This window comes from Cyclopterus lumpus, chromosome 15 (genome assembly GCF_009769545.1).
Source record: "Cyclopterus lumpus isolate fCycLum1 chromosome 15, fCycLum1.pri, whole genome shotgun sequence".
NCBI lineage: Eukaryota > Metazoa > Chordata > Actinopteri > Perciformes > Cyclopteridae > Cyclopterus > Cyclopterus lumpus.
In genome coordinates, this window is record NC_046980.1 from 8405628 (window position 1) to 8431324 (window position 25697).

At 41.8% G+C, this 25697-nt stretch overlaps 2 protein-coding genes across 2 annotated transcripts in view; one reads left to right on the top strand and one right to left on the bottom strand.

Annotated features, from left to right (window-relative positions):
* Positions 1 to 17158, top strand: part of LOC117744170 (formin-2) — a 34789-nt gene extending 17631 nt beyond the window's left edge. The window contains exons 7-17 of the mRNA XM_034552317.1: positions 492 to 553; positions 4628 to 4719; positions 4807 to 4936; positions 5037 to 5183; positions 5802 to 5861; positions 6478 to 6598; positions 8558 to 8650; positions 14481 to 14532; positions 15488 to 15637; positions 16625 to 16706; positions 16922 to 17158. Coding sequence (XP_034408208.1) covers positions 492 to 553; positions 4628 to 4719; positions 4807 to 4936; positions 5037 to 5183; positions 5802 to 5861; positions 6478 to 6598; positions 8558 to 8650; positions 14481 to 14532; positions 15488 to 15637; positions 16625 to 16706; positions 16922 to 16948 — 1016 coding nt within the window. The 3' untranslated portion in view covers positions 16949 to 17158. The remainder of the gene's footprint in view (positions 1 to 491; positions 554 to 4627; positions 4720 to 4806; positions 4937 to 5036; positions 5184 to 5801; positions 5862 to 6477; positions 6599 to 8557; positions 8651 to 14480; positions 14533 to 15487; positions 15638 to 16624; positions 16707 to 16921) is intronic.
* Positions 17159 to 18073: 915 nt separating this feature from the next.
* Positions 18074 to 25387, bottom strand: grem2a (gremlin 2, DAN family BMP antagonist a). The gene is made up of 2 exons (XM_034552249.1): positions 25040 to 25387; positions 18074 to 19424 (listed from the first exon to the last, which is right to left on the bottom strand). The coding sequence occupies exon 2, from the start codon at positions 19421 to 19423 to the stop codon at positions 18845 to 18847; it is 579 nt and encodes a 192-aa protein (XP_034408140.1). The 5' UTR covers position 19424; positions 25040 to 25387; the 3' UTR covers positions 18074 to 18844.
* Positions 25388 to 25697: the final 310 nt, after the last annotated feature.

Genomic DNA, 25697 nt, shown 5'->3' on the forward strand with positions numbered 1-25697 from the left:
GCTCTGTTTGTCTTTAAACATTTACTTTCAAAGGATTAATGCTCACGGGCGCCAGGTCCTCGCGCCGAGACAAAAAGGCGACACCAGGAATTCAAACACAGGAGTTCAAACACAGATCTTTGTACCTTTTTGACAGATTTCTAAGACCTCCGTATTTATGTTTTAGTTAGCGGCCCCTTCTATGCTATCGTGATGAGAGACGATATCTATGTAAAAGTCACAGCACATGACGTGGGCTGTGCAAATGGAGAATTTTTGACCTTGTTTCATGCATAATAAGCAGCGGCAAAAGATTGGAAAAAGTGTTCCGCCAATGTTTGTGATCGTTGTTTCAGCCAAAGAAAATGTTACAATCTGAAGTGGAGGCCTGTTTGTGTTGCTTTGATTTCTGACTTGTTAACGGTGTTCCACGAAGGTAGCAGAGAGAGGTCTCGACATGCTTCAGGGTCAACATTCACGTTAACCATGTCGTCCTCTCCTTCCATCCACAGCCGTCCTAAACATGGACAACACTGTCGTTGATCTGGAGACTCTACAAGCTCTTTATGAGAATGTGAGTATCGCAACAGGCTTCTCTGAATCTGGAGCCATGGTTACAACAGTCATAAACATGTTTTTAACTTGACCATTTCTTGGCTTTGCGGAGATGATGATCAAGGCTCATGTGGGTAGAGTCAATACACCCATGAAAAGACAATATTGCAAACTGAAATAGTCTTCTGCACTTTCCTGCCAATGCAGAACAATGTAAATACACAATGTTGAGCAACAAACCCAGTGGAGTTGCACAGAGTAACACCACTGACAGCTCCGGCTGATCTTGAGTGCGGCATTGGGTGTGGGAAAAGCTTCGTCTTTTCTTTTCCTCTGTGGTTCCCAGTAGAAGTATTATTTTGGAACGGTTTGCTTGTGACAAATAGAATGATTTATGGTTACACATTTCATGCCATATATAAATAACAGGCAATCATTTTATTATAGAGTGAAACCTAAGTGGACCCAAGAAGCTGTGATATCAACAAAATGGCAAAGATATCATTCATCAGCTGTTAGTGTTGTTGCATTTGGTGTTTCCCTGAGGGTAAGCCACAAAACACCAACTGCTATCCATCAAAATATACCTTGTGAAGACTACGAAATGCTGAACAAAGTATAAAAAAAGCCACTTTTAATTCAATTGGTGAACACATTGAAGCAATATATTTTTCCGCCGTCATAGAAATATGAAGCGATATCTCTGTGTATTTCGTGTTCCATGTTCTACTTAAAAGGGCAAACTAAAGGAAGTGTGTATTAGATACCAAAACAAACAAAGCGTACTGGTATGTGTGCTGTTTGGTGACAGAGTCCGTCTTGTGTCGGTCTGTCTGCTCGCCTGGAAAACGTTATAGTAAACATGTTTTCTTCACACTGGATGTGATTGAATTCACGTTTTGTAACGCCCCTCTGCAAAGGAAATTATTGTTGAGAAACTCCAGGATTTTGTGTCACACAGCTCTTCTTGAAAATGCTTTTTTTATTTAAGAGAGAGACTACAATGCCTAATGTAACGACGCATTGTATCGGGTCATATTAGCATAAAGGGAACTGCCGAGCTGTCATCGCTACTATCCAATATGTCTCCATAAAGGTCCATGAAGGGCTCCTTGTATACAGTAAATACATATTCATCAACCTTCCCGGATAGGAAACGGTTCAGGACCCGTTCGTATTCGGGTCAGTGTATAATGGAACATGAAAACGGGCATGTTTTCCACATTTCATCTGTAATACAGTTTTAAGATGCTGTGAAATTCCTGTGAATTGTTTTTTTGGCACAACTACACAGGAGTGGCCTGGACCTTTGGCTGCCACAGGCATATTAATAATGTTGATCATGGGAATGAGTCTGAGGCTTGAGACGAGCTGTAGTTATGAACCAATGTGTCATAACTGAGGATCAAAAGTCTTCCAACCTCTCCACTCACCCCGAGACTTCAAGCCCTCTCCCTCTCTCCCCTTCTCCCCCTTATGGCCTAAGGCTATGTTATTGAGTTGAGGAGCCAAATTGTTTCTCTTTTGTATTGCGAGACTCCATCCTGTCTGTGGGTCTCCAGCCCCCTAAACCACAGTTGGCAGCACAGTCAGCCTGTCTTGAGGAATGTGAGGGGCTTCTAATGGTTACACCCTCACTCACTGTGCTAGGACTAAGATCACACACTGCTCTCCCTCTTTTTTTGTTGTTGTTTCCTCTCACAAACAAACACGTTGACCCACACGAATGTGCACATACTGTACTGTGTGCACACGGGGAGAGAGAGCGAGAGAGAGACGCACACAGGCCGGGACAGAGTCGCTCAGTCTATGAGCTGAGGATTATGGCCGCTCCTGTTCTTTGAACAATGAGCCGACGCCATTAAAGGGGTCACAGTGATAGTGGGACACCACTCCCTCCCCTCTAATATCACAAGCTATAATCTGGGTCCAGACAGTCTGAAGTTCAGACTCCTTTCAGCTGACGGTAGTTAAATGTCATGGAGGTCAGTTTGAGACATAGTCCCTCCTACGACACTTTTACGCCACAAATAAAAGTACTTTCTTTTTTTTGTGATGTCTAAATCTATTTAACATGTTTATAATATGATGCAATTTGTAATTTAGACAATAGTCTTTGGCATCTCAATGTACAAATGATCTCATAAATGTTGTTCCATTGAAAATTGATTGACATAAATAGTGAGTAGTGCCTGGCACTGTTTAGCCTTGCCCTATAAACCTTGCTAACCAATACCACTTGGCTACCGCTAGAATTCTGGCATCACAAATATCATTCTACTTTCTTTTGCATCTGATATTCCACATGGGACTGTATTTCTCATGCTAACAACCACTGCAACATGCCCTAGCAATTCAAAGATCACACGCTAATGCCTACTTGTCCCCAATTACACCAAACACTGCTGGGCTCTGATGCTGCCCTTTGAAAAGGATCTGCTTTGTATTAAATATATTTACACTTGAAAACATCTCAAGAGAAGGCGAAGGAGAGCTCGCCCTCGTCGACAGAAGGCAGCGGTGTGTAGAATACTAATCGGGCCCTCAGTGCTTTTGATGCTGCCGTTTGATGTTTTCCAAGGATCCATGCCGAGGCCAAAACCCTAGAGAGAAAGATGGAGAAAAACGGAGGGAAAGACCAGGCTGCTGAGACTCCGACTTTGGGGGCCTTTGAGCTCTGGAGAAATAGTTTACATTGTCTTCCTGGGGATGGTTTTTATTGTTTTACCCATCTGCGTCAGAAACATTAACATCTATTGTCTTTGCCTCTTGTGAAACGAAGGGGCATTTGGACCGCTTTTTCTTTTTCTTTATTCTTTTTATACCACCTTGTTTAGAAACTGTGGTCCAGGCAGCAGGATAATAGTCAGGAATGTAGTCTGGCTGAAGCAACTCTTTAACATGTATGGAAGTTGTACAGTATAGATGGCATTCAGATGAGTTGGAGAACAAAACGGCAGCATTCTTTAAAGTTCTAAAAGTTTGTCTACATGAAGGAATGAAGCTGACTAAACAAATCCACCGCAAGTTTAGCTGCTGTGGAGCTTTTGATCACATTGCATGATCAGCAGATGGAGTTGGACAGTTGTCATAAAATTGTAGATATTCAAATGGAATTGTTTTTCTGAGCTTGTTAATTCAATTCGGTTTGTTTTGTATAGCCCAAAATCACAAATTACAAATTTGCCTCCTGAGGGATTTACAATCTGTACACATACGACCTCCGTGTCCCAGGACCTCACATCGGATCAGGAGAAACTCTGCAAAAAAAAACAGAAAAAAAAACTTTCACAGGGAAGAAATCTCCCAGGTTAAGGACTTCTTGTCCATGTTGGCTCCAAAGTCGAGTCAATAATAAGTCAAGTTAATTTTTTATTCCGAAAATGGCAATTGACAAAACATCACCTCAATGTCCATTTAGTATTGGCAGTGTCCTGGTGCCGTTCTTCATCAGCAAAAAACTAAATTTACTCAATTTATTAATTTGTTAAAGATTTGTGACGCTGGAATAAAGCTTCTGGGGAGATTAAACACCTTTGCGACCTTGCGAAATAGGTTATTGCACAACAATCATACTGATTGGCACTTAATTTTGTTGCCCAACTTATGATTGGCCCATCCATTTATATTAATACAGTTTGTTTCACGGATGCAGTGGTTTGTCATCGGCATGAGATTGATAATTGGCTTTCTCTAAGTTTTTTTACATTGTGTTTCACTATCGTACGTAATGGACACTTTATACCCCCAATCCATACAAGTATAAAAGAAACGCACACAAAGTGTCTAAAAGACAGCCGTGTATTTTCTACGGTAGAAGTATGATTCCAGTTCAATGTGTTTGGCATTAGGAGCTCAATTTTAAGTAATTATTTTTCCCTGATCAAATTATTTACGCACAGTGTATCTTAAACAAGGTTTGGATTTGAGTAAGAAATAATTGTCAACTGTGAAACTTTATGGATAATTTATTTATTTATTTTCAAATATTTGGACAGTTGTATGGTATCCTGTACTCTAAGTACTTCTTGGTTTCCCGTGCCTATATAACATGCATTCCCATCTTAACTTAATCTGCATTTTCATGTTACAGAGAGCCCAAAACGATGAGATGGATGGCATTAAAAAGCATATTAAATCATCCAAAGACAAGGAGGATGCCAAGCCACTGGACAAGCCCGAACAGTACGAGCCAAACCTACCTTTAGAACCAAATTAATTACATGAGTCTTTAAATAGATGTTATGGTGACTGATCTTGTGCCTTCATCAGGTTTCTATTCCAGTTATCCCAAATCCCCAACTTCTCTGAACGAGTGTTCTGCATCCTGTTCCAGTCAACTTTCCATGAATGTATCACCTCGATCGTCCGCAAAATAGAAATCCTTCAGAGAGTGTGCAAGGTGAGCCACGAGGCCTCTTCTCATTTCCTTTATTTTTCCGTCACTCTATTTAACCTTCACGTCTTCATCTCATTTGTTTGTGTGCGTGTGTGTGCATCAGACTCTCCAGAGTGGTAAGTGTGTACTGCAGGTGCTTGGCCTGGTGCTGGCTTTTGGCAACTTCATGAACGGAGGTAATCGTTCTCGGGGGCAGGCCGACGGTTTCTCCTTGGATATTCTGCCAAAACTGAAGGACGTCAAGAGCAGTGTGAGTCTGTGTGTCCCAGGGGTGAAAGCAAATATCACTCAGGCCACAAGAGCATACACTCAATTAAGTGTTAAGGAAACTAGTGTGTGTATCAAGTTTTGTAAAATCCTTAAATGATCATTTATGAGTTCCCACATAAACGGTTTTATTCTGTAATTGACATTGTACTAGAAAATGAGTGGTGTGGGAAAACGGCGACTCTAAATGTTAATCTGGTCTCAGTTTTATAATTCTCCAGAAGTTGAAAGGGACCGTTGCTGCCAAACATAAGGACCGTAGCTGTGCAGATTTAGGGAGAGGCCTTTTTGTTTGCTGTTATTTAATATCACAACGTGCTCAGCGTGCCCTTGGCACTGCCGTATAAGGACACAGTGGTTTGTGTTTTTGTGGTGGTGGACTGGGTAAGGTATCCATAAAGAACATCAAACTTTTGCTAAACTCTAAATTATGAAAAGCCATCCCAGCCCACTCATGTTTTCTTGCATTGCTCCTCCAATGCCATGATTCATCAAACGACTTCTACGACCGCTGTCTGCACAAATTATAACGTCCCGCTCCAAAATGATTGAATTAATAAATAAAGGGATTTATTTATTTGGATCTTTTTCTTTCTTTCAGGATAACTCCAAGAGTCTTTTGTCCTACATTGTTGCTTACTATCTAAGGCACTTTGATGAGGTATGTTTTGGTTCCTGTTTATTTGAATTTAGTCTGATTTGCTTAGAAATCCTTCCAGAGCTCTCTTTTCATCTCCTCTCTTGCCAGAGGATACCATGGCTTATGCTTTATCGCATTATTTATTTTCTCTTTCCTCATTTACAGCAGAAACAAATCTCTCTCGTCCCTTGGCTCTCTTATAATTCTCTTTCTGTCTTTCACTCTTCATCTCTCGCTCTGCTTTGGTCTGGGTTCATTCAAACCTGCAGTCTGTTCATTGGCACAGCATCCAAAGGAGCGCTAGTGTAAATAATTAGGTTCTCCAGATGAGATGAACTCAGTGCAGTGCTGCTTGCCAAAATCAACCTGCATGACATGGCTGTAGCACTCACAGCGGCCTCGTAGTAACTCTGATGAAGAGAATTGCAGTGTACTTTCTGCACCAAGCTCCATGGTCATTATCTGCTGTAGTTTCAGCCATATCTTCTCTGGGATGTTGGAACTGTTGATAAGAAGATGTCGGACTCTGAGGACATTAATTTCAATCTTGCCTGATGTCTATAGTGTATAGAGAGGCCCTCTCTCAATTGAGGAAGATTGACTTTGACACTGGTGTGTGTGTTTTGTGCTTTATCAGGATGCTGGCAGAGAGACGTGTGTCTACTCTCTGCCCGAGCCCCAGGACCTTTTCCAGGCCTCCCAGATGAAGTTTGAGGACTTTGAAAGAGATCTGCGCAAGCTGAAGAAAGACCTCAATGGTATTACCGTCAACCTACTTTCCTCAGTTTTCCATATCCAAAACCTTTATACTGCATATTTACAACAAGCTGATAAACCGATTGTGAAGTTGGCCTTGACGTATCTATGGATATATATGGAACTGCATCTAGCAATAGGTTATGTATTAATCCATGCACACATCTCCTAGCACAATGGAAAATAACCTGACCGGCTATGGTCATGTGCCGGATCGTAGAGGCGGGTCACCAGAGAGATAGCATCTGTTTGTCGTACAGACAAACTAACCATAAGCAGATGTGACTTGTCAGATGTAGACTCCTGTTGGACCTGGCGTGCCTTTACTGTCCTCATGAAATGGAGATAAAATTATAAAGGTCGGCGAACTTACAGTACCTGTGCACACTATCAAAGGTTCAGCAGCTATTCAGTGGTCTGGAAGAGACTCCAAGAGCTCTGCATCGCCAACAAGGCGATTTTAAAGAGAGTTTCAGAATGCTCCTGCATGTCTCTGTGCATGCTGTGCACTCTGCCCAGGGCTGTCCTAAATATGATTCATGAAAGGACGGATTTGGTTAATGGCTGACTTCTTGACTCTTTAATTAATTCACGTTTGTTTCTTTCATCAGACAGACAGTTCTTCAATTAGTTACTGAATCTATACACATGGTTCATCTATCGCATAACTTTTCCATGACTATATCTTAGTGGGTTTCACAATCCAAGGAGCAAGTCAGAATGTCCATTGAACTATGATTACAATAATGTCATCTTTCAATGAAGTAAAAAAGTAGTCATATGATGAGGGTTTCTTCATGTAGGGACTTCATGTGTTGGATTTTGGTGTAATACATATAATCACATACAGGACATTATATAAAACTAGTAAACATAAAAGTGGCTTATAAAAACAATATGGTCGAGTGAGTTATGTTATTAAGTGTGGAAGTTGGATTATGCTTGACATGCCAAACTGATTGGTTGAGTGTAAAGAGTCCTAATGAATGAGGCAGTTGGGAAATACTCCCTTTCATTACTCTCTCAAGTCACTCAGCACTCCGAACACTTTCCAAGGACTTGAAGTGTCTACAGGTGGTAAAAAATGGCATTGTGTATCCGTATGTGTGCAGGCGTGTGAGTGTGTATGTGAGCTTGCAGCTCGATCGACTATTCCCCAAACCTGGTCTGTTCTCTATCATGCTTTATGGATCTTTGCTGCTAAACCAATCAGGTGCCTGATCTGTGTTGCCAAATATATATATTTTTTCTTTCTCTGCCATAATGGTTCTTTAGGCTGTTCATTATTTGCATTTCATAAAGACGGAGTTGCTGGCAGGGGAAATGGACTTGGGTCTGCTGCGACCCCAATGGCAGTGGCCATACATAAATACATCATCACATGCTATACCTGCAGACCTCTTCATTACCTAGCGGAGCCAGCTGAGCGCTCGAACAGACGTGGGCTACGATGACAGTTCTCAGAGGGGGGTTCCGATAGGTAGGCGTGCAGAAATGGCCTTGGCTGGCCTGGAGGACATCAGTAAGCAACACAGTGGAGGGAACTCACTGTGTACCTTTTTTTTTTAATTTTTTTTTTTAGTTGAGGCACCATATGGTCTGTGAATTACCACTAGCCCAGTCCCGACCTCCCCGTTCCCTGAAGCGCCTCATGGCCTCTCCACCTCCAAGGCACTTGAGCAGAGTTTGTGTATCCGTTATGATTGCAGATAGAGCGTGACGATACGTTTCTCCCGGGATCAGAGCGAAGGCCTTCCTGGATCCTGGGGGTGCCTTATTAGTCATTATGGGTCATTATGTCTATCCCGACACTTATTCAGCAGAAATTCAGGAGAGATTTTTCAAAGCCGACTCAGCTTTGCACGCAGTGGAGTTTGTAACTCCAAAAGAAAAGCTGGATAACATATTGATGTGCTGAAAGACTATTTTCCCCTCAACATGATCATCTCTTGTTGTTTCAGCATGCTCAGCTCAGACGGAGAAAGTTAGCAAATTTTCCTCTGAAGAGAACCTGCAACCCTTTGCGGGCAAGATGGAGGAATTTCTTAGCCAAGGTGAGCCCATTTTTCAAATCCGTTGAAGCTGATGATTGATAAGTCTTTCACCTCATTAAAGGATATTCAGTTTTTGGTTTTCTTTCAAACAAATCCCATGGAAAAAACAAAATCAACAATGAACTGATCCTACTAATACGTGTTGTCTGTGTAGCCAAGCCAGATATATCTCATTGCTCTGTGCCACAACTCCATTGTTGTCACTTAAAGCAACGGTGTGGTTCACTGATGTTCTTTTAATAGTTTTTTGGACATGTCTCATTACCATGAACATGGGCACTGTAGTTCAACGGTTTGTATGTCTTGTAATAAAAGTTCCTAATATTTTTTCCAACAAAGGTCCAGCAACACGTGACAATTTCTGCTTATTACAGTCTCTTCAAAATAAACTGTGAAATACTTGATTAGGTTTAGATACCTTTGGGTTAAAATAACTACGGAAAACAGCGGTCTTCTAGCTCATCATCTCCCCTCCCACTCATCCTGTGTCGGTTTTTGCGTTCTTTATACTTCCTGGTTCATGATTAATTGGATAACATACAAATTGATTTTGTGGGATAACTACAAATTGCAGTGCATTCATTTTCGTAAATTGAACGCTGTATGAGAACAGTCTGAATTTATTTTTAGTCGTAGATAGAGGGGTTGGCTGTAGCTCATGGGGGAGAGTGGTCGTCACCCAACCACAAGATACCCGGTTCGATCCCCGCTCTGCCCATAGTTGCATGTTGAAGTGTCCTTGAGCAAAACACTGAACCCCCATCCTCCTTAATAACCAAGGATGGGTTAAGAAGAATTTCCCCACTGTGGGATAAATAAAAGTGTACATTATTATTATTATTATTATTATTATTATTATACACTGTTCTATTAACTCCTTTTTGAGAAAACATTTTCTAAAACTTAACGTGTTTAGTTTGAACAAAGTTGGCTTATAGCTGAGCGCCACAGCCTTGATATGGAAGTTCTAAAATAATTGATAATCTGTCTATTGCATTTTTGAGTATTAAAATATAGATTAACGCCAGCCTTATTCTGATAATGATGGATCGTCTGTTTAAGCATATACGGTTTGCTCATCTGGGGCTGCACGGTGGTGTAGTGGCTAGCACTGTCGCCTCACAGCAAGAGGGCCGCGGGTTCAATTCCCGGTCGGAGCGGTCCTTCTGTGTGGAGTTTGCATGTTCTCCCCGTGGCAGCGTGGGTTCTCTCCGGGCTCTCCGGCTTCCTCCCACAGTCCAAAGACATGCTGCAGGTTAATTGATCTCTAAATTGCCCATAGGTGTGAATGTGAGAGTGAATGGTTGTATGTCCCTACATGTGCCCTCGATGGACTGGCGGCCTGTCCAGGGTGTCCCCTGCCTTCGCCCTATGTCAGCTGGGATAGGCTCCAGCGCCCCCGCGACCCTAATGAGGATAAGCGGTATTGAAAATGAATGGATGGATGGTTTGCTCATCTGTGTTACCATCAGGAGTTAAAACATAAAAGAAAGCAAATAATTTATTCCTCCTGATTCCAAAAGCTGGCATATCCACGCCGAAAAGGCATCTGTGGCGTGAGAGTTTGTGCAGCAGCTCATTAATCAGAAAGGTGAAGTCTTCTATGTCTTCAGATATATTTCCAAATCCGTTTCATGCTTTTCTCTGGTTGACGCACACACACACACACACACACACACACACACACACACACACACACACACACACACACACACACACACACACACACACACAAGGGTTCACTCAGTGTTGTTTCCATAGGGACATCTGTTTATACCAGGGTGTATTGAATAACTCACAGCTATTGTTTCAAGTATGCCTTGGTGGATTATGACTGCTAGTTGCTGGGTCTTTTATCTTGATCTCTACCTTTTTATAAAACAGAGTATACCTTGCGCTGCCTCAGAGGGAGATGCAGGATGTCCTAAGATGAACCTGTCTTACAGTCTGTTAAATTGACTGCGGAGAACACAGCTGAATTCCTGAGATACTGGAATAAAACCCACTTGTTTGTTTTTTATCCATTTCACTTACTTCACGTACTTTTGATGTCATATGTTATTTTCATATGTATCCTTTTTTTCTGCTGTATAGGATTTTTCCTTAGTTTCCGTCTTCCTTTTATTTTTCCACCCTGTCTGCTTTTCCTGTTATATATTTTTTTATATCAGAGAAGAGTATAAACCCCCCCCCCCCCCCCCCCCCCCGTTGCCTCCATTACCTCTTCTTTCTGTACTTCATTCCTTCGCTCCGTTGTGCAATCCATGCGATATCTGTTGAAACATTTCTCTCAAAATGTCAAACTTATGGTGGTGCTAGTTAACAGGTGTTGTGCCAATCCAACGACTAGATGTTGACATACGTCTCTGGATGGATGGAAAACCTGTGACGCTAGAAGGATGCTAGAAGAAAAATCAGATCACCAAATCTTTAGGATTCATCCTCTTGGCACCATGGACATTTCAATCCATCTTGTAATTGCTGAGATCTTTCAGTCTGGACCAAGATGGCCGACAGACTGACCAAAATTGCCACAAACAGCATTTTAAGACCTGAAGGAGGCTAAAAGTTACATCTTTGTTCTCCAATAAAATCCACTGAAATGTAGTCGTGTTTATCCGTCATGTCCCTCAGATGTCACACAGACATGCTTTTTTTTCTCTCCTCCATAATTCCGACGTCTACAACAATATTGGGATATTGAGGTATATTTCAAAGGTGTGCGCCTTAGTCTGTTATGCTCGTTTTATCATAACAAGCCAAATGTCATTCTTTATGTAGCATTGGCTTTGACCTTGGCTACATTCAGTTGGCTGTGACCAATCTATCTGACGGACCCAACTCGCAGTTCTCTCTTCAAACTGCTTTTGTATTCAGATGAGAGTATAATATATAGCATATGTTCTTCCGTGGTAATGCTCACTGTCCATTTTAAAGGAAGTCTGCAGATGAAAGCATCTCTCCTCATGTCCACCCCTTTCTTTCCCTTTTTCTCTGTGGCTGAGAGAAATATGGGAGCTCTCTCTTTGATGCAAATGACGAGGTTTTTCCTCTGAGAGCAGAGTGCGAGCGCCGTAACATGGACATGTGACTCTGAAGGCTCCAGACGGGATTCTTGGGGTTCCTCCACTGCGGCGGTGAAAAAAGAACAACAGCCAAATGTCTTATTTTTGTTATTTCTGTAATTTCTAAAAAGCCTGGGGTTAAACTGTTTTTGGCTCCACAGTTTAAACCGCTTTTGTTTATTTTCTGACCATGAAACTAACCACAGAATAACAGTGGGAGCGGACTTGTTGGAGCTTGGCTGTTTGGTCTAGCTCGATTTTCCCCGCTCGCTTCACAAATTCTCATGCATGCAGGCCTTTGATGGAGTCCCTGTGACTAGCAAGAGAGCACTGGCCATGTGATAATCTGTTTCTGATGGACATAAAGATTAGTAAGGCTGATGTCAAACCCTCCTTCCCTTTTCTCCTGACGACAACTCTGATGCTTAGGATGTCACCTCATGTAGGCAGATTGCGGTTAAAATCAACATACAGTATATACATTATGGTAAAGTCACATATTAAAAAGACATTATCTGTAAACGAAGAGTAACTAAGTATTACTATTAAATATTATACTTATAGCTGGGGTAGGAATATTGTCGGCACATTGTAATTCAAGTGAAAACTTAAAATCAAGCCCGACTTTGGCCAATCAACAGTAATTTCAAATGCAGATGTGCGTGAACGTCCCTTCGGTGAAACCCTGATTGCTTGACAGAATATCTTGCAGGAAAAGTTTGTATTCCAGCCTTGGCAAGAACTGCTTACACTACAAAGCAAACCCCCCAAAAAGGAACACTGTTTCAGAGAAGGAGAGAAAATGCTGCTCATAGTTGAGCCCTCTGATCAAGGTTGTGCGTGTGGCAAGTTCGCAGCACTGGTTGGCTGGAGGCTAAACTATTAGCATCATTTTCTCACCATGTCTAATACAATTTGGAGATGTTTTAATGGGCTAGAGCGTTGAATCATTGGGAAGTTGGCAACGAAAACAATGTTATTCTCATAGAATTGCCGCTAGAAACGGCATCAGGATCACAGTCGATATCGGAATGATGTTTGAAGTGATTTCTGGCGGAGGTTACTGTAATAATTTCTGCCTTTTCCAGAATACAAGCTTCCCTGGGCTACCATTAAAATTACAATATCCTGAAATGTGATTATGCAACGTTTTGCACAATGATGCCATAAAAAGAAAACTCTACCAATTTCAGCTTTAGTTGCTTTACTTATTCTGATTATTTATACAAAATATATGATATGATAGTATATGTTAAGCTACTGCAGTTTTTAAAGAAATTTAGAGTAGCTCCACCTTTCCACCTGAAAAGTGATGAACGCAATGCATCAATAATTAGAATCTAGGAATATATTTGGTTCTGAAATGGACAATACTGCATAATAAGTACTTGTACTTTAAATACTTTAGGTATATTTTGATGCTGATGCGTTGTATTCAAACTCTTAACTAAAAGTACCATAGTCTTTCTGCAATGTACTATTGTAAAAGATCTGAATTATTCTTCCACCACTGCCACATTTTCTTAGTAGATAAGAACACAATTAATCAAATTGAATTCCAAGTGATCATTAAGGGGAAAATTAATCAAAGGGAGAGTTGGTCTGTTTTACTTGATATTCAATATTTCTAGAAACGGATTTGACGTCGCAGAATCTTGCGGTTCTGAGTTATAGTAGAATCTTAAAACGGCTTTCCTCAAAGGACAAAGCAAGTTCTGATATTGAGACGCTTCTAGCAAGCCCCATTCTTATTATTTATTAATTTGTCATCATTTATTACGCCGTCAGCAGAGAAGGGGACACGATCATGAGAGTCATTTGGCGCTGTGGAATGGTAAAGCACAGTGCTGGGCTCAAAGGGTTTGTCTGAGATCTTTAGATGTGGCTCTGGCTTCAATTACACGTAGCAACCAGATATTCTCGGGATAATAGCAGAACATAGATTTCTGCCAGGACAAATTCTCCATCCCATCTACTGTCATGTCTGTCTTGGAAAGCCACGAGGAGGCCATAGGTCATTTCTGACCATTTGACAGTTTAAGGCAGCATCAGTTTCAAGATAATTGACGTTGAGGGGACGGAGAATCTGTGTGGGAGAGCACTGGATGTCTAACTTTAAGATATAGACCAGCAAAATAAATAAAAAAGAAACAGCTGGATTGACTCCATTACGATATATTTAAAAATCAGCATGGGTCTGAAATTTGATAAGTAGTGACCTGCAGCCTTTTCTTGACTGAGGCTGTCACATTGCACTGCTGTTCTCTTATATCATCATTTATAACACAGTTAAAATGATCCTGATGGCCTATCGAGATAAATGTTGTGGCCTGCTGCAAATATGTCCTAATGTGTACCATGTAGTCCAACTCCGAGCTTTCTCTCTCTTTTGCTTGCTCACACCTCTTTCACACACACACACACACACACACACACACACACACACACACACACACACACACACACAGTCGTCTGTCTCCATTGGAAGTAACCATGCACAAAGAAGCACTTGTCCTGCAATCTGCAGCACTCATTTGTCAGTTGTGCAACAGCGGACGATCCACCACTTAATAACCTGGTGGCACAGCACTGACCTTGGAGATGACTGTTGATTTAAGTACTGGTGACATGTGGAATCCTCCTTTTATACAAGTTGCATCGTGGGTGAAAGATGTGCTTCCTGATGTAACAGGAAATCCTGAATGAGTCCTAATCCTGTATTTACTTCTGCTCTTTCCTTTTCCCAATTTTGCCGTCCTTTACAGCCACAACTGAACTGGAGACGCAAGAGAACCAGCTGGCTGACACACTGAAGATGTAAGAGATTTCTCCTTTTTTTTTAATATATTTTTATTTTACTATAGCGTCTCCTGGACAAAAAGAAAATGCCGTCACTTTGGTTTCATTTCATGGGTTTGCATTAGACCTTTTCTCAAGCGGCGAAACATTGAGTTGTGAATCGGAAATCCAATCCAGTTTGAAGTGATCTATTCTCACAGTAAAGAAATATAATCGTGCTACTTTGTCAATATTTAGGATCTTTGGTTCTTACAGTTACATGGAAGGTGCAGGCCATCATGGCGGGCCCTCGGTAGACGGGAGGCCCCGTGTGTGGTGTCTGTGTTGTTTATCTAAGCGGAGCGAGAGTAGACAGCCTTGGCTCCAGGCTTCTGTTACTGCTGGCTAGGAATGTGTTCCTATAGCACACTCCAAACAAAGAGACCCCAACCTGTCCTCTGTATTGATCCACTGCAAATGGTCTCCGCATTTAACACTTGAACATGTGTCATCCTCTGGCATATGCACGCTTTCCTTTCGCCAGATCTGTCTTTGTCTCCTTGTTGAACATGTTTTCTCATTCCTCTCTTTCCCCACTCATGCTGAGAACAGTGTGTGCGATTTATATGTACACAAACTTGCATAAAAGCTTTTTCACACCAGGGAGAAGAGTGGCAAAGCACTATATGAGATGTATAATCATTTTATTTTAATCTTGGAAGTTGATCTGTCAGAGAAAGAGAATGTTTCTGCTTCTTTATGGGCAGTAATAACATTTTGTGTGCATTGTTGTTCTCTAAAGTCATTGTTTTGCATTTTTATTAAGTAACTCTACAATGAAATCTCTGAAAAAGCATGTTATTCCAAGATTACCGTTCATATTTCGCATATTTGCTTAGCAAGGCTAAGTTTCACAACACTTGGCGTACGTCTCTGTCTGTTTCATGTTGTAATAGTTTAGTCTTGAAGTAATGTTTTTGTTCTCTGTCCTCAGCTTCTTGGAGTTAAGTGTGTCCTTCTCGGTGAAACCCAAGGCAGGAGAGAAAGAGGTCTCTCCCAACACGTTCTTCTCCATTTGGCACGAGTTTTCCACTGATTTCAAAGACCAGTGGAAGAAGCAGAATAAGCTGATGTTACTGGAACGGTGAGAATTTGATGATGTTCCCTTTTTCTGAATGTGACATTATACTTGATACTGAGAGAACTGTTGGAACTTATTGTCCTAAAATCAAATCCTGCTCCGATATCAGCGGCCTTTCAGTCACTTTGTCTTTGGGAAGGGTACACCACTCTCTGACCTTTTTACAGACGCACCAAGGTTCCTTCCCAAAGCAAAAGTGCCTGAACCATTAATAACCTGCAGTACATCGTGTTCACTGGAGATCCTATCGGATTCATTCAAATTCATGAAGGAAAAAGAGGTTAAATGACCCAAATCTTTGTCCTCACCCCAGTAATGAAAAGAACACATGCAGCATCCAGATAGCTTCCAGTGGTTTGATGAATATAAAGATACTGCTGCATATGTCAACAAAAAGCAAATTGGTCCATTATGCCAAATGAAGATTGAATTGTGAAATGTATTTGTAAGAGAAGCAAAATGTCACAAGCTTTGCTTGTTCAGTAGGAAAGACTAAAACGCATTAACTCGTTGCCCTTTGCTAGAGGCAAGCATCGCAATTCTCTCTCTGCTGGTTTTGCTTTTCGACTCCAGTGGAACTATAGATATTCATCCTTACCTGTTTGGACATGCATCTCTGCACACACAGTACCCGAGTAATGCGTGAGCAGGATGCACGTCTGTTAGTATGAGTTGTTCCTCACTCAATGCCAACATGCTGATAATTTGTCTTTTTAAAGCACACATGAGTAGTGACACTGCTGGCTCTCTGCTTGCAGTAGTAAACTATGAGTCATTTCAAAGTAGGAGCACTGGCACTTTGACAAACCGAGATCACTGCGTCCAACATTACCAAATACCTCAATCACCGTAGTCCAGATGACCCAAAATGGGGTCTTCTTTCTACAGCATCTTTTTTTCTTTTTAGCAGTGTGAATGATTGTCTCCAGTTTGGGGCTTTTGAGGTCTCCGTAGGATAACTGATGGTTGTTGTTGTTGATGGTTCTTTAGAGTCAAAATGGCTGAAGAGTGCTTCAAACAGGCCAAAGAGAAGGCGTCCTACAATGTGAAACCCAAACATGCAACTGGAATGGTAGGTCTCTGCACTTGTTGTCCCATACTATGTGGTTGCGTCTGTGCTTTAATGTGTTGATGTAGCTCCAACAATATTGCACTCTTTTCTTTCTTTTCTTCTCTTGGTGCAAATTGTCTCCTTTCAAACACTTGTCAGGGTGTTGAAGAAACAACACTCATGAGTGCCAGTGCTGCTAGCTGTAAATAACTCGGGTCTGTTTTTTTACTCCACAGAAAGCAAAACTGGGTCAGAAGATCTGAAGCAGAGAATGGAAAGTTATCATCGCCCAGCCTATTGCACAAGCACTGCCAGTACAATCCGACCTGACTCATCGGTCATTTTGTTTTCAATTGATTTAGACCTGTTTGTTGTGAGTTGGTTCAAAGTGGATATTATATTGTTTAAAAGTGGAATGAACCCTTTCATAACACTTGCATAATTAAATTATACATTGCCACCAAAATACATACTTAAACTGAGATGTTGTTGCTAGAAAATACACAGTGGAGTCTGAAATTTGTAGCGACACTGTATCCAATCTTACTTAGTATTTTATAAGCCATATGTAGTCTATTTTCATTTTTAGTGCAATTCCTAAGCCAAGTTTATATATAGTAAGGAATGAGCACTTCCTCTTTATATTTCCCTTAATGGTGAAAAGCACAGAATTTTATAACATTTCTACACTGTCGGCATGGATCACCTGCCTGACTGAAAGTGCCTTATCGCACAGTGGAGGGGTCAAATCAGTGCTGGAGATCAGAGACATATCACCTGTAATTAAATGTTACATGTTAAGAAGATAATCTGTTTTACATGAGCTGAGACATGATAACATTACGCTTACTAGTTTCATCAAGCTTGCTTTCGAACCTTGTGATGATTATAGCAGCTCCCATATTGTAGAATAATGTCTTCATCAAAAAAGGTAAATTCTTAAGTCGTATGATCATATATAAACGTACTTTTGTTTTACTCCGCAGTAACGTCAAAATGCTTTATGTTTGAAGCAAAAACCCTATGCAGTGAGATGTGCTTTTCCTACCGTGTGTGTGTGTGTGTGAACTCCCATATGCAAATGAAACAATAGCAACATGTAATGTTCATGTGCAATACCAACAATGTGTTTTGATTGAAACCCTTGTCATAAAAAAAATATATATATTTATTGAATAAAAGAAATGACATACCTTTTTAAATTTAAAAGAAATCTGCGATTGCTGACTTTTTTTTCATTAATCATGTGTCCATCTGTGTATTAATTGGTACAGAACTACATGCACTCGAAACACCACTATTTTGTATGAAATAGATTTAATATACTTTTCACATATACTTGCACACATACATAAAATAGATATACTGTATATATTGCATTGCACCTCCATTACACATGCTGCAGTATGTTTTTTTTCCTACTGGCTAGTATATTTGTGGCACATGTACAGCGTACAGCATACAGCCAGGCTTGTGTCCAAGGTGGATTCCACTGGTCAATGCTGTGTTGCTTCATGTTTCTTGAAATCTTTTTCCTTTACAACAGCTTTTGTATCATTTGGGACATAATCGAAGTCAAGGGAAATATACAGGATAACAGATACAATACTTATAAAACACGTTAAAACATTGTGGCAAACTGTGTAATTACTGTAGATCCACCTGCATATAAACATGTCTTATTACATTAATGGGGAGGTCACACTATTTCTACGGTTTCTTTAAAACACTGAATTATCAGCATCATCCTTTATGGTTTGTAGTTTTCAAAACTCCGAGGCACTTTCTTTCTTTCCTTTATCACAAAGGAATCGAATGACAAATGTAGAAATGTTCAGGTTTATATAAACTAGAAATAACCGGGAGGGAAAAGTGGCTTAATGTTTAAAATGGGCTACTTCATCATCAGTGTCTCTTGTGCAGCCACTTGAATCAGTCTCTTTCAACAGCATCCGCTTGCCAACATGGCTGCTATCTTTGATTAAATCACCGTTGAGCCTTTGTTTAGTAATACCAGTTCTGTGTTTCATGGCATTGTATGGTAGTACACAGCGCAGCATAGTTCAACTTGGAGCCAGTCCTTGTTTGGCAAAGGTTGTGGATGTCTGCCTTTTGACAGATAATGTGTCGTTCAAACTTTTAAAGGCCATCTTAGTCCTTCACAGTTTCCCATGGCCGCTCACATCTACAGACATGCAGCGACACTGTTTGACCCTCTGCACCTTACGGTGTCTGAACGGGGGCTGCAGGTCCGGGCAGTCTAGCCGCACCGTGAGCTGTGTGATGCGGTGTGGCCTGCAGAAGGAGCAGGACTGGAACGGCTCCTGGGCCTTGTTATGGCTTTTCCTTCCAGAGCCCGAGGCTTGGCCTCGATTCTGTCCTTCACCCGAGCTCGGGCCCATGTGGCGGGGAATGTAGAAGGAGTTGCACTGGCCGTAGCAAAAGCGGTTGACCACGGTGCGGCTGCGGCAGCCCTCCTCGCTGATCGTCTGACGGAGGGGTTGAGTCTTGCACCAGTCCCTGCGAAGGTAGCGACGCTCCGTCACCACCAGGGCCTCTCGGCTGGAGGACAGCACCTCTGGTTTCTGCTGCAATAGCCGGTGGTGACGTTCTGAGGACAGGTTCCCTTTGGTCTTGTACGGGGACGGGATGGATCCCTGGGGCCGGTGCTTTTTGGTCTCTGCAGTGATGCAGAATACCCCAGCCAGTATGACTGGGATAGTTATTCTCCACAGCATTCTGGAAAAAGAGAGAGGCACATTACTATGCGTGACATTTCTAAACTGATACAATAAAAAAAAATGCTTTCGGAAAAATAAAACATCTGTAGAACAGAATTTCAAAAAATTATTCACACCAAAGCTGCTGTAACTCTAATTCCAGCACTACGTGATGATACATGAAAATTGTACAATTGCAAACCGGATAATTATGTCACCTTCATATTTGCATTTATGTGAATCTGTATTCATGTTGCTGTCCAGCCTTCAAGGAATCATTGAGGAAATGAATCCATCACCAGGTCCCTCATTTGTCACCATCTCTGTGTCATTACTTCTATTTGCTTTCCTCTCGGCTACGCAACTCTTCCAAAAATAAACAAAGCCCTGCCATCAAAGGATACACTTAAACACCCATTACGAGAAGGGGAAGTTGATTTTATTGGTCCCGTCGCCGGGTAAAATAATTAGGGCTTTGCTTACTTTAGTCGTGAACTATGCCGCAGATATGTAAACAGGCATTAGGGAGGCCCATCTGCATGTTATTAGGGGAAGAGTTGGGGAACTCTAACGGATACCCTTTGGGAGTCCACTCGTTCTATTCTTTGGTGATATACTATGCAGCAGCAAACTGAACTGAGAATGACCCAGAGTGTCCACAATCGCCATAATGTAAAAGATGATTTAGATAAAGGAGTACTCTGCCATTGAGGATGGAGTATCTGCCCGTGTGCATGCTGCCAGAGTTTGCGGCAGCACATTGTTGACCATCACTCGAGCATCTTTACAGCAGATGTTGCTCTTGACAAGCATTGCATGACATCGAGTCAGAAATTCTGACAGAGAACCAAACTGCCTGAAGGCCATTGGCGGTTCCCGTTCACAGACTCTTCTTTGCTGTACACATTTATATGTCCCCTTTCCTGGACCTGCAAATCACTCTGACATGGTACAAATTACTTTATCGTAATCCACTCCTTTTTTTCTGCCCTTGACCTTGAGGTCATGGCAGCTCTGTCCAAAATGCATGAGATGGCGAGTCAGTATATCACTATCCCGGCAGCGCCTAACGTAAGCTAGACAGCAGCTGTTTGTCCATCTTGCAGAAATGTAGTTTGCATTCTAAGCAGACTTTTTCTTTAGGATATCAGGAGATATACATATGTTGTAGTTACATAGACACCGGACTTTGTAACACTTTCTTGTGCAAATCGGATCTCTTGTTTTTGTTTTACTGTAATAGATTTAAAAAATAAAAACATGTGGAAAGGATTCAGCGATAATTTATTCTCATAATGCAACACAGGGTTGCACAAAGAAATTCAATTGGAGCCCATTTGCTACACAAGAAGAGCATTTTTGTACTTGCAGCTTGATGCCGTGATGGAGCCAGGTATCTACAGCGATGTGTTTTTTGTGTTTTGCCAAATTTTAAATATCTGAATTTTCGAGACGGAAACTGCAGTTCAGTTTTCAGCTTTTCTTCTTATAGGCACACGTTTTTTACATGCACACACAAGCGAGCACACACGGCCACTCAGGCCCATCCTAAGGTTAGAATAACTAAACCAAAGACTCCCGCTGGGTCCTTCACCAACTACTGCATCAGGGAGTCATGACCCCACTCCATCTTCCACTGATCTACCTTCCATGTACACCACGGTCTCATTTGTTAGCTGCTCCTTCTCATTCCTGCTGACTTTGTATTTAAAAGCACGAGCCCCTGCTCAGGGGAACCGGCTCAGCCTCAGCGTGCAGCCTCTTGTTCTCCGTTTCTCCCGCTGTCCATCTTTTAAAGAGGCACCCTTTGACTCCGGTGAGCTACAGTCTGCGATGCCCCGGGGACTTTTGAAGGATGACCTGACCGACTGTGTACATAGAGCGTGACGGATGGCCTATGCAGCCAGCAGCAGCACTCCCAAACTCTGCCTAAGTATGATAGTGTCGGCTCTGCTAAGCCATTCTAATCAATCTCTGCTGTGAGACAAATTGCGGTTTTGGGGCAGGGATTCATGGGCTTCGGGGGGAGCCCCTAAGGTGGTTAGTGGTTTGGGTTGGGAGATAGAAGGGAAGGGGCTGAAGAGATGGTGGGGTTTGGGACAGATGGCCCATTGGGAAACAAAAACAACATCACTTGGGCTTCATGCGTAGTATACGTCCTCCTCCTACAACTGTTTATCGCTCCACAAGCTGTTTTTCTATTCATTTATTTCCTGTCCCGTCTGTCTCTCTCTGCCCATCTATCTGTCTGTCTCTGCTTGGTGCTCAGCACTAATCACCACAGAGTCCCGGAGACGGAAGGAGACTGTGGTTATGTGTGTTAATGCTGAGGCAGAACTGAACCGGACCTTTCTGTCCGCTGAACACCAATATTGTCCTCAAACAGAGCTTTATATTTGACCAGAACCACAAATTGGGGATATGCTCCACTGAACTGTGGCGGACTTTGGTTCCAAAATTAAGACCTCTAAAGAAATTACAAATACCAGAAACAAATACCAGAGAGAGTGCTGAGCAAGAAACAAGCCTTTTGGAAAACAACTATTATCATCAGTGGGAACTTGTGTTTTGTTTTTCGTAATGAAATGATAATACGAAGGCATTGTTGTCTGACTGCATAACAATGGTTTTTTTCCCCCCGTAAGTCAAAGACGGAAAATTAGTCAAGAAAATCTCCAGACTGGATGTAAGATATTTTAATATTTTAGATTTTCTCTTCTTAAACAATTGAAAAAAGGCACAATAATCCATTCAAGACTTTCAAATGTGTGCACACAGATGTACTTCCACTAAACCATGTGAAACATCTTCCCAGCATGTCTTCAAAGGCAGGTTAAAACAAACAAAACCTGATGCCTCAATTATTGGTGCGTCAGAAAGTCTCATACACAGACTGGTAAGTGCAGTTAATTACAGTAGAACTGCATTTAATTCACCGTGCAGCTCAAACCTCAATCACACAAGGGTAGCTGAACACACACACACGCGGACGCACACACACACACACACGCACGCGCGCGCGAGCACAAACACACACACACACACACACACACACACAGGCTACGTGACCACACACATGTGCATACACACACAGGATATAGAGAGGGAAAGAGAGGTAAATGAAATGTTTTCACTTGGAGTCAATTACAAAGAGGAACCATGTCATTATCTGCATTTGCGGATTCTATTTTCCCAAACTACGCTCGGCTGTTGGCTCATTAACAGTTTGGGAGGGGGGGGGGGGCGGTTTTGGGGGCTTTTTCTCTGTAAATGTGTCTAATGCCAATATTGCCAGGAGGCTGCTTTAGGCCGTTTGGGCAGCCATTTGTCACCACAATCCATCTTGATAATGACTAGCAGCCCATATATAATGCTTTCCAAGCTAAGTACTGGCAAGAATGTTAGGCAACTCCTTTGCCTCTGCAACATTAAGTGCTTTAGTGGAGGATGAGAGGCAATTAGAGATGCTATGATAGCACAGGGTTTCACGTTTCAGATCAGGATGACACTACTTAGCTGCAGTGATTAACATCACCTTCCATTTGCACTTAAAGTTTGTTTAAACCCCTAAACATGTAGCTTTGACCTTTTTCCCCCTGAAATAGCTTTAAAGGTGCTCAAATAGAAATGTAGAGCATATTCAATTCAATTAATTTCAGTTTATATTGTATAGCCCAAAATCACCAATTACAAATGGGCATATCTCGTGCCTCCAGACGGCTCTCAATGTGGCGACGGCTGAGCTGGTGGCTAGCAGCTAATGGTGCGGCAACAGTGCTGACGGAGCTGACAGTGTTAACCCGGATGAACTGGAGGGTGCTGGGCCCGATGTTTCTGCGACATCGCCTTGGGTCGGGACCAAGCAGCAGCCTTCTTGGCCGCTTTGGTGGGTGCCATCTTAGATTGCTCGCTGTTAGCTGTGTGCTCTGCTGCGTCACTGCCGAGATGGCGATGGCCGAAACGTTCTTTTTCTTCAGAAACCTATGAGTGACGTCATGAAGACTACGTTCAGATCTTATACAGTCTGTGGTGGTGACGGTGTTATCAGTGGAAACCACCGTATGAGTGCAGTGTAGGGCGGCGACCATTAGCCGGCCCGTGGGGGGAGAGGTAGAGGGACTTCATTCTCAGCTCCACCTTATCTTTACACTGTATTAACGCTGTATTAATGAGTCCCGCAAATAGCACCTTTAAGGTTGCTAAAATTGCCTTTTTTTCACAATGTCTGATTGAATCACACTTATATTCTGTACCAGTTTGATCCAGATTGTTTTGGTGTTATATATGTTTACAAATGTCATACATCCAAGCCAAATACTTTTTTTTATAGCTTTACCAATCCATCAAAAATAAATTCTTGTTCTGTGGCTTTAGAACAATGTTTGGTTGCTCAGCATGAGATTGCAATGACTGGTGCACCAGCAGGCCCAATGCCTGTTGAGTGGTTTAATACTTTATCATTTAAGCCATTTTTGATCCCACGCAAGGGGGAAATTATGATAATTTATTTTTACAGAAAAAATCAGCATACTCTGCCGTTTTAATCCGCTTTCCTCCGTGTTTTCTTAGAACCTGTTCATGTGTACATTCCACACGTTATTAATGTTGTTACGGCTTCCATCAAATACCAGTTTTACTCTCTTTAGAGGCTTACAATGGAGTGTTTTCTGTTGCTGAAGAAAGTGTAATGTGTCTGCGTGCTAAATCCTCTTTGACACCAGAGCGCACTGTACAAGGTGGCGCAGTCACCAGAGCTGTAAGAGGGATCAGAAGGAAAACTTTCACTGCACGCACACGGTAGAAACCCATGCACACATGTGTTCACACTCCAACATCACTGCACACAAATACACAAATGAGAATACACACAAACAGAGATAAAAAGAAGAGAGGATAGTTTGTACACGCAGATCACAAGTGCACTGTGTACATCCTTATCTCGCCATTTTCTCTTTTTTTCAAATTCAACGGAAAAACTAAACTGACTCTTGATCTCACTGATGACAGTGTGTAGTAGTGTTCATCTACAACACACTGTCATCACTCACTAATTCTCTCACTCGCAACACTAAATCCCTGAAACTTCCAGCCGCTAATTATAGTAATTTGGGTGACACCTTTATCCAGAACACCTCACTGTACCTCGATCACGTATATTTTATTATTATGGGTGGCCCCAGTGGGTATCAAACCCTCACTGCTGGCAGAAATCCTAAATAGCTGTACAACTACTGCTGGTCGGATTACACGGCTCGGTGCTTAGTCATTCAGACACTCACTGAGTCACTCAGTCTCACTATGTCCGTCAGTCTCTTACTGCCCACGTGGGATATGTTGAACCAGCACTCACTTATCTACTCTTTTCTCAGTAAATCCAAATGGTAGATGATAATATCACTTGTATAGTATTCACATACGCTGCAAAGAATGTCCGTTATCAAAGCATTTATCATCCTGTCGACGGTAATTTAAATGTTCACTTTCTTGAATGACACAGTTGTAATCAGTGCGTATACTATTTGTTATGTTAGTTGACATTTTTAAATACACTCAGAAAGTTATTGCAACTGGTAACGCCGTTGAAAAATAGCTTTTTGACTTGTGTTATAGCAGTGAAAAGTATGGTTTATGTACCTCTCACCACAGGGTCGCAGCAGGACAGTAACGTGTCAAGGATGCAGTCAAGGGAGGATGTCCACCTTCAGTGGTCCTTGCGTCCGCTTCCAAGTTTCGGTTTCCATGGCAACATAATCTGTAGTATCCTGAGGCTTGTCCTTGCTCTTCTTTTTTCTCTCTCCCAACTAAAGTTTTCTAAATTGTGAACTTGGATCAGTTTTCCATCCCCCCGGACAAGCGATGTCTCTTTCTTACTTTCTCAGTCTAACTTTCTCTTTTTAGGCTTTTTGCTTTTAGGTTTTAAAAAGAAGCTCCAGATCTCAGTCACAGAAAGCCTGATATCTTAGCCCTGTGGAGACTGTCTCTAGTCTGTCTTTGAGAGTGTTTGACTCACTGTAAAGCCTGCCTTAGTTTGAATCCCCACCACCCCCTTCCCTCCTCAAAACTGGGAGGGTTTATCCTATTGGTCATTGTGTGAATCAAACCAAGCTTTCTTTCATTTAAGTCTGTATTTCCTTGTGTCTGTCTCTCTGCCAATTTAAATTTGTCTTTGATATCTTTTTTTGTAATCCATCCATCCATAATATATCAAACTATCAAAATGGCAGCTTTTCTTTTGTCTTCTTTTGTTCCCACGGAAAGTTGTCATCACCCATTCCTCTGTGTTTGACATTTA

What these genes read in the sequence shown, in the direction of transcription:
- grem2a (XM_034552249.1), bottom strand. Translation starts at nt 19,423, where the DNA reads ATGCTGTGGAGAATAACTATCCCAGTCATACTGGCTGGGGTATTCTGC.